General features: G+C 43.2%; 1 protein-coding gene across 5 annotated transcripts in view; it reads right to left on the minus strand.

Moving 5' to 3' along the window:
- LOC116297138 (uncharacterized) overlaps positions 1 to 4,676 on the minus strand; it is a 26,492-nt gene extending 21,816 nt beyond the window's left edge. For 2 of the 5 annotated variants that reach the window (XM_089031225.1, XM_089031226.1), the window contains exon 1: positions 4,217 to 4,675. In XM_089031225.1, the coding sequence (XP_088887351.1) occupies positions 4,217 to 4,532 (316 nt within the window). In that variant the 5' untranslated portion in view covers positions 4,533 to 4,675. Of the gene's footprint in view, positions 1 to 4,216 lie in introns of all 5 variants that reach the window. The other 3 variants (XM_089031227.1, XM_089031223.1, XM_089031224.1) reach the window with 2 other exon arrangements.
- Positions 4,677 to 8,797: the final 4,121 nt, after the last annotated feature.

Consider the following 8,797-nt stretch of genomic DNA (forward strand, 5'->3'; position numbering starts at 1 on the left):
GCTGTCTTAATGGCCTTTGCATCTGCCACTGCGGTTTCTCCGCTGCCGTCAGTAGGTTGTGTCTTGGTAGGAGTCCTAACCTTACGTAAGATTGTGCTACCAATACCCTGCTCTATCTTTTGTGCCCTTTCGAATGCAGTCAACCACAGATCTTTGTAAGTGGTGTAAAGGTCATAGTTGTTTAAGTCTAAGAGGGATTCCCCGGCAAACTTTACTCGCATCTTTGAGACGATGTTGCGACCAAGGTTGTTAACGATAATCCTTTCATCTGCGACGGTAGGTTGCACCGTCAAATCAAACCTTAAAGCTAAGGTGCCAGGAACTAAGACTAGGTTATCTGTTAGTCGAGGCACACCTACGTACAGCGTTTCTCCAGGTCTAGCGCTGCTGGGGGTAAAGGTGACTCGGTGAAAGGTGCGTTCTGCTTTCAGTCCGCCAACCTGCTTAGGTAATATATTGGGGTTTAACTTTGAGCTTATCATATATAATGGAAGTAGAAGGAACAGATTTCGATCCCACCACTGAAGAAGGTCAAGTCGATATTAACGACGAAGAATATGAAACCCTGCTTCCTGATGACCATGTAGACCCCCGAGGCCTTTTTGATAAATTGCTGAGCAAGTATGGCGTCAGGGCCCGCGATGCTATGCGTTCCTTGAGAGATAAATTTAGGTCTAAGAACCCCCACACGCCTATTCCAGAATACTTACAAATGGAATCCCTTGGCGTGCGGTCGGACTTAACAGCGGACCTCCTCAATGACCTAAGAGAGCGATACCCAAACATAAACCTGGCTACTTTGGACTTCCAAATAGGAGACAAAGGGCAGGTTCAAGTTAGAGAATCGGGTAGGGAAAAATGGCACAACCTGTATCAAAGGAGAAATACCAGCCTGCTTAACAACCAGCTTCCAAAAGGAGTCACAAATGCGCTTGGAACGCCCAACTTGACGATGCTAAGCACTTTGACTCAAGAGGAAACAAAAGTTGCTCAAAGGACCTTTATTAGAGGTATTTCGAAGCCTGGCTACAAAGATGCCCTCAGATCCGCAATCAGACTGCAAGAGGAGCGCCAGGAAAAACTCAACCAATTAGAGACCGTCAAAGAGGAAAAAAGCAAACAACTTGAAGAACTTCCAAAAGATAGCGACGCGACTGGAGGCTTGGTGAGCTTCTTGCAAAAGGTAAAAGCTGAAAAGGAAGCACTTCAAAAGGAAATGCAGGAAAATAAGGTAACCATCAACGACCTTAGGCGACAACTCGACGAAGCAACCAAGAAAGGGGGTAATGTCGATAGTCACTTTAATGCCGTCCAGGAGGAAAACCAAGCATTGCAGGGGCGTATAGAAGAATTAGAAGACGAATTCATGAAACAAAGTAGGTTAACAACTGCAAGCCATGTCGCCGAAATTGCAGACTTTAGAGCTAGGCTTTCTAAGCTGTTGGAAGAAAAAAGCACCGCAAGAAATCAGCTAAGGGCTGCTTTGAATGAATCGGCGGGAAAAGACGCAGAACTACAGCGTCTGGGAAAAGAATTGATGGAGTCTGTTGACAGAGAAAGGCAAGTAATGGTGGACAAGGCAGTGGCGGAGGAACGAATACGACAACTTCAACAGGCCGTCGAAGACCTGGAGGGGCAAATAGAGCGGCAGCAGGAAGTAGTTGCGGACCAAAATCGTCCCGAAGAGGAAAGGGAAGCAGCTCAAAAGGAAGTAGAAACCCTTCAGGAGCGCCTTGCAGAATTACATACGCAAAAGGAAAACCTGGAAAGAGAATTGGGGCTTACCACCAAGGAAAAGGTAAAAAGAGCCCTCTTGAAGTATGGTATTCCACTGGCATTCGCGGTCGCTATTTCAAGCGTAGTAGGTGTAATCTTTTCTGCGCTTAAGGCTACAGGCGCAGGCGTAAAAAAATTAGGTAATGGACTAACGGCCTTAGGAAAAAAGATGGCAGCCGGCCTTCCTGGGCTGCTGGGTTCAGTTGTTTCCTTGGCACTTAGGGCCGGCGGAGAACTGTTGAAGTTCGTGGGGAATAACATTTGGATATTAGTAGTAGCTATTGGGGTGGTACTCTTGAAGAAGATGAAGGTTTGATCTTATCTGGGTACGTTACTGGTGGCTTATCGTCGTCGGGAATCCGAGGTGTCCTCGACTGGGGATAAGTAAAGATAGTATTCGTGCCGCCTTGATAATGCGAAACTAAAGGTATGAAAGTCATAGTACTAATGGTCTTATGACTCCAGGTAGCATCCGCCGGGGAGCCAGCTGCCGGATAGGTGGTATTTATCCCAACAATACCCGAATGGGTTCTCCTTGTGTCGCTTGGACGAATTTGAAGCCTCGCATGTTGACAATTAGCTATTATGTGAAAAGTCACCGGTGTTAGGTTCTCCAAGCTCGTGGTCGTGGGCTCAAAAGTGAAGTGGGTTAAATGCCTCTTATTTTTTTTTTCCTGTAGGGTAGTAGTGGGTGGTCATTCTCATCAAGGATTCTAAACCCAACATTGCAATCATTCCATGCACTAATGTTAATAGTGCATATGATAATACCAAGACCTCCAACCTTCACCTGCAGGTTGGTATCATGCCAGCTATCGTCAGAGTACTCCTCCTCCTCTAAATAATGAAAAAAACGAATCTTCCTTTACATGTGGGTTATTCATATATTTAAAGGCTAACTACCGTAAGGGCGCTAATAGTTTTGTGATTATAAACGTAATCTCTTTTATCATCTATGCTATTTATCGTAACCCTCCCCGTATCGTCTACTCTTATCTGCAGCTTTACCTTCCCATGACAATCGGCGACCATATGAAAAGTCCAAACCGATAGATTTTCAAGGCTGCTGGGGTTGGGCTCTACGGAGAAATGCGTAGGCTCCCTGTTATCATCTTTTACGCGCATAGGCTGTAATACTCCATTGTCGTCGCAGAAACGAAATCCTACGTTGGCATGACTACTTGCGCCAATGCAAATACTACAAAGGATTAACTTCTTTCCTGAGTAGTTCAAATTCACAGACATCCCCGTAACATCAACCCAAGATGCCTGGGTGTATCTTTTCTCACCTTTGTAAGTCGTATAAACACAATCTACTCCAGCCATGTAGGGGTTGTTCATCGCCATATATAATAGCTCAGACCAATGCTTGCAACTGTTAAGCCGGCTTTTAGTAAGTTATGGTTATATTCCTCAGGCATGACCTTCTTTACTGGTTTCTTTGGCAGCACCTTTTTTAATGGTTTTTCTATCTCTTTTTTTGGTTTCTCTACGAAGTGAGGAATGCTCTTGGTCATGTCAGAGTTCACGTCATTCACCCCAAACTTCATATCCTTAGTAGCTCGCTGCAGCTTATTGTTATAACCCACAACGGAATTGGTGTTAATAACCAAATTACTCGGCATTAACCAACAACCAGGCGACAAAGCGTAATCCAGTCGCACTTTAGACTGCTGCACCGCCAATCGATATCTCTGCACCGACTTGGATATGTCATTTTCTATTATTGCAGACTCAAATAAAGTTAGGAATTCTTCTTGTGTTTCCCGCGAAGCACCTTGGGATCCAATGATGGGGCTGCGGGTATTTACCTGCGCTCCTAAGATACAGTACACGAATGCTTCAATGCTGCGGTTGATCCTGGCTAGGTTCCTTAAACCTTTTCCTTTCATCAACACGAATGGATCCCAAGTGCCTAGGTAGTTCGATTGAATTCTGGTAATTAAAGAATTATTACTCTTATCGCCGCCCATATCACCGAACTCTAACTCACCACTTGGGTATTTTTGATGCCCGTAGTCGGCTGGCTTCTCACCGTTGGCACCCCAAACGTAAACTATACCCAGCCCATGCGTCTTACCCTCTTTGTAACGAAAATCTTTTTGCTGTGGTTTGAACTCATTAATTAACCTTTCCAGGGCTGCGGCGTCGTAGCGGTTATTCATTGGATTAAATGCCTTATCTCCCGGTAGGGGTACGTTAAGCTCCTTCAACAGCCTCCTTACCGTAAAGGCAACGTGAAACCGCATAAATGAAATGTGGAACATGTCCGCGGCAACGCCACAACCTTTAGTGGCGGCCCAGACAGCAAAGTTTAACTGCTGCGGCCAATATCGCATATTGGGTCCTGCTAACCATTCCCTGGTCTCTTTACCTGACGTATGCTTTAACATCGTATCCCCATAGATATTCCTTACTACTATATCAAATGATTGCTTACCCACTGAAATCTTCAGGAACGTTACCATCGTTTCAAATTCGTTTACACCACCTTCAGCATCGTAAAATGGGTAATCTTCCTTGTTCATTAATAAATCCCTTGGAAAATTAGGCTGTACAACCGGTAAATGCTTCACCTGATCGACCAGCGTAGGTTTTAAATCCTCATTGCTGTACATTCTTTCACCGTTATAGTAAATACCATCGGGTCTTCTTTCGAACTTACTAGCACCCGCATGTGGAAACCTTTTCCTAAATTCTCTCCAATTCCAGTAATTTTGGTTGTCGTGTATATCATTCCCAAAAGCGTCGTACATTATATATAATGGATGTTATAGCATCAGCACCTCCGCTCTATCCTGATTTACCTAATGAATTGAATGCCGAGAACTTTCGTTTGAATAAGGTAAATCTAATCCTGGCTTACTTGGAAGGGCAAACGAAACACTACGAAAAAGTCCGAAAAAAGTACGTCAGAGCCAGGAGTACGCTACATAAGATTGCGATAACTTCAGGATCCATATCTGTTGTGTTAACGGGCTCCGGCGTTGCTACTTCGCTTACTGGACCGGGAATAATCGTTGGAGTTCCTTTGGCCGGCGTTGGGGCAGCCTGTGGTATTATTTCGGCTGTTGCTACGGGCATTATGAAACAGTTGTCAAGCAAAATATCAAAACACGACACGACAATAGCTCTGTCAAGGGCTAAAGTAAATACGATCACTGACCTTGTCTCAAAGGCTTTGCGTGATAGAAAGATAGACGACGTAGAATTCTCGCTTATTCTGGCCGAAGAGGAAAAGTACGAGAAATTAAAGTCGGACATAAGAAATAAAAAAACAGTCGTAAAAGATCTTTCCGAGGAATCTCGCAAAAAGATCTACCAAGAAGCGAAAGAAGAGCTTCAAAGAAAGCTTGCTCAGTAAACATCTGCTTCGAAAAGAGCGTGACGGGATTCTATTTACATATCGAACGTCAGTCTAGAAAATATGCAAATTAGAGTGTAAGACATAAATATAATAATTTTCACATACATAAGCGTCCAGATGTGTCTGGCGTTCGCTTGTGATCGTGGACTTTGGGGCTGGGGAGGCCTAAAGTCCCGAGTTCGAGCCTCGCTGTAGACGCATTTGGACCGGTTGCTGTGAGTGAAAAAAAGCCTCCCCCACTCACAGCAACCGTGGGGGGAGGGGTAGAAAGTGCGATTCAACCCCGCGATGGGGGGTTTCGCGATTGGAAAAGTTGGAAAAGTCAGGGGGTGTCTCGGGACGCTGTCCGGAGTTCACCCTCTGGTGGGTCGTAAGAAAGATATATGTGTATGTACTAGAGGGCCTCTGGCGCGGGATGAAATAAGCCCCGTAAGCCCAAAATGCAAAAAACCCCACTGGGGATAGCTTGGCGTTCTGCGCGATGCATTCCCCAGTGGGGTTTCTGGCAAAATAAACGCCAGTTTTGCATTTTTATTTTCTCGGAATCCATCCTAACAGGGGGTGGTTGGGGTCTATTTTGTAAAATATTTCGTAAATTACGTCAGGATAATAAGGAATATCCTTATCCAGCCGACAAAACATCCACTCGGCTTTTGTCATATCAGAAACCTCAGGAATAGACTTACCGGTAATTTCAGACAAAAGATAGGGGATACTTTTATAATACTTCCCTAGCTTTAATTTTTCTAGCGTTTTCCGCAGGCTTCGTGGCGTTGGCTCTTCTAAGTGGCCTATAATTCTTTCCATTACTTCGTTATCTAAATATACTGGCTGATGACCTTGTATGTAACTCATCCAGTCTCTGAAGTATTTTATTCTTTTGTATGGGGTCTTCTTACGGCCTCCATTAGCGTAATACTGCTCTCTGGTGGCATTTGGTACGGCATTACGAATATTCTTACCACACTCGTAACACTGTGCTGACGTGTCGTCTTCTATTTGCATTTTTTTACCACAACACCAGAAACCCTTGGGCTTGGGTATGTTAATTTTAGGTGCTAAGCAAACTATGCAGAAGTTGTTTACGAACTCTTTACATTCATGCATCGTATATCCAACAGAATACCTTATACTTCGTTTGCAGTACCCAACAGAGCAGCAGTAAGGGACTTTTCGCGGAATTTCCGTAAATCTGCTGTACCCGCGTTCGTAATTTCCCGGATAAAACCCGCAAATATACGGCATCAATCGCGAGTCCCCCTTACTGCTGCTAATGTTTTTCCCCATTTTTCGTCTATTGTACTTGCTTTGTAAACGACCTTCAGGAAGCTCGATAACGTATAATATTACGTCAGCCCGAGCGTATGAATGATGGTGAATGATGGTGAATGAGGTATGATGATGGTCAATGACGTCTAATGATGGTCAATGATGTCTAATGATGGTCAATGATGGTCAATGATGGTCAATGATGATGAATGATGGTCAATGATGATAAATGCAATCTCGTACCCAGAGCCCTTATTTCTTACTGCGCATGCTCGACGAAATAATTGGGCTCTGAAAAACTCCAAACCGGAAGACCCAGATTCTGGGTTTCTCGCACATGCGCATTATGACAGATTAGGTAAATTCAAAATGGCGGACGATGTTCAAAGAGCATGTGAATTTGCGCTTGGAAAATTAGGTTTTGAAGATGGTTTTCAGTTAAATTAACTCCGAAAATATCTATTGGATGGACATCAATACAATTTCCATTACAAAACCGGCAAAACTTTGAAAAATCCGGCCCTAAAGACTTTTTTGGTGTACTTAATTCGAGACGCCATCTTGTTTATTTTCCCTAGTACTGTAATTTTTACTTCCAGTATCTTCCTTTGTTCTCGAGAACCAATCACAGCACAGGAAATATTGGCGTTTTCCAGAGCCCAGTTATTTCGTCGAGCATGCGCAGTAAGAAATAAGGGCTCTGGGTACGAGATTGTGATGAATGATGGTCAATGATGGTCAATGATGGTCAATGATGGTCAATGATGGTCAATGATGGTCAATGATGGTCAATGATGTCTAATGACGGTGAATGATGTCTAATGATGGTCAATGATGTCTAATGATGGTCAATGATGGTCAATGATGTCTAATGATGGTGAATGATGTCTAATGACGGTGAATGATGTCTAATGATGTCTAATGATGGTGAATGATGGTCAATGATGGTCAATGATGGTCAATGATGGTCAATGATGGTCAATGATGTCTAATTACGGCCAGTGATGTCTAATGATGGTCAATGATGGTCAATGATGGTCAATGATGGTGAATGATGGTGAATGATGTCTAATGACGGTGAATGATGGTGAATGATGGTCAATGATGGTCAATGACGGTGAATGATGGTCAATGATGGTCAATGATGGTCAATGATGGTCAAGGATGGTCAATGATGGTCAATGATGGTCAATGATGTGTAATGACGGTGAATGATGGTCAATGATGGTGAATGACGGTGAATGATGTCTAATGATGGTCAATGATGGTCAATGATGGTCAATGATGGTCAATGATGTCTAATGATGGTGAATGATGGTCAATGATGGTCAATGATGGTCAATGATGGTCAATGATGGTCAATAATGGTCAATGATGTCTAATGATGGTGAATGATGTCTAATGACGGTGAATGATGTCTAATGATGTCTAATGATGGTGAATGATGGTGAATGATGGTGAATGATGGTCAATGATGGTCAATGATGGTCAATGATGGTCAATGATGGTCAATGATGATCAATGATGGTCAATGATGGTCAATGATGGTCAATGATGTCTAATTACGGCCAGTGATGTCTAATGAAGGTCAATGACGGTGAATGATGGTCAATGATGGTGAATGATGTCTAATGACGGTGAATGATGGTCAATGATGGTCAATGATGGTCAATGATGGTCAATGATGGTCAATGATGGTCAATGATGGTCAATGATGGTCAATGATGGTCAATGATGGTCAATGATGGTCAATGATGTCTAATGATGGTCAATGATGGTCAATGATGGTCAATGATGGTCAATGATGGTCAATGATGGTCAATGATGGTCAATGATGGTCAATGATGGTCAATGATGGTCAATGATGGTCAGTGATGGTCAATGATGGTCAATGATGGTCAATGATGGTCAATGATGGTCAATGATGGTCAATGATGGTCAATGATGTCTAATGACCGTGAATGATGTGTAATGATGGTCAATGATGGTCAATGATGGTCAATGATGGTCAATGATGGTCAATGATGTCTAATGATGGTCAATGATGGTCAATGATGGTCAATGATGGTCAATGATGGTCAATGATGTGTAATGATGGTCAATGATGGTCAATGATGTCTAATGATGGTCAATGATGTCTAATGATGGTCAATGATGGTCAATGATGGTCAATGATGGTCAATGATGGTCAATGATGGTCAATGATGGTCAATGAATGTCAATCATGGTCAAAGATAGTGAGATGTCTTATGACGGTGACTGACGGGAATGAAGGGGAATGGTGGCGAATGATGGGGAAGGACACCCAATGACAGCAAATCATGCCAAATCACATAAATACAAGAAAAATATATATAGTCCGAATTGGCAGTTTGGTGTATATAG

This window comes from Actinia tenebrosa, unplaced genomic scaffold (assembly GCF_029948245.1).
Source record: "Actinia tenebrosa isolate PJP-AT-01 unplaced genomic scaffold, QUT_ActTen_1.0 PGA_scaffold16__25_contigs__length_10494907, whole genome shotgun sequence".
Taxonomy (NCBI): domain Eukaryota; kingdom Metazoa; phylum Cnidaria; class Anthozoa; order Actiniaria; family Actiniidae; genus Actinia; species Actinia tenebrosa.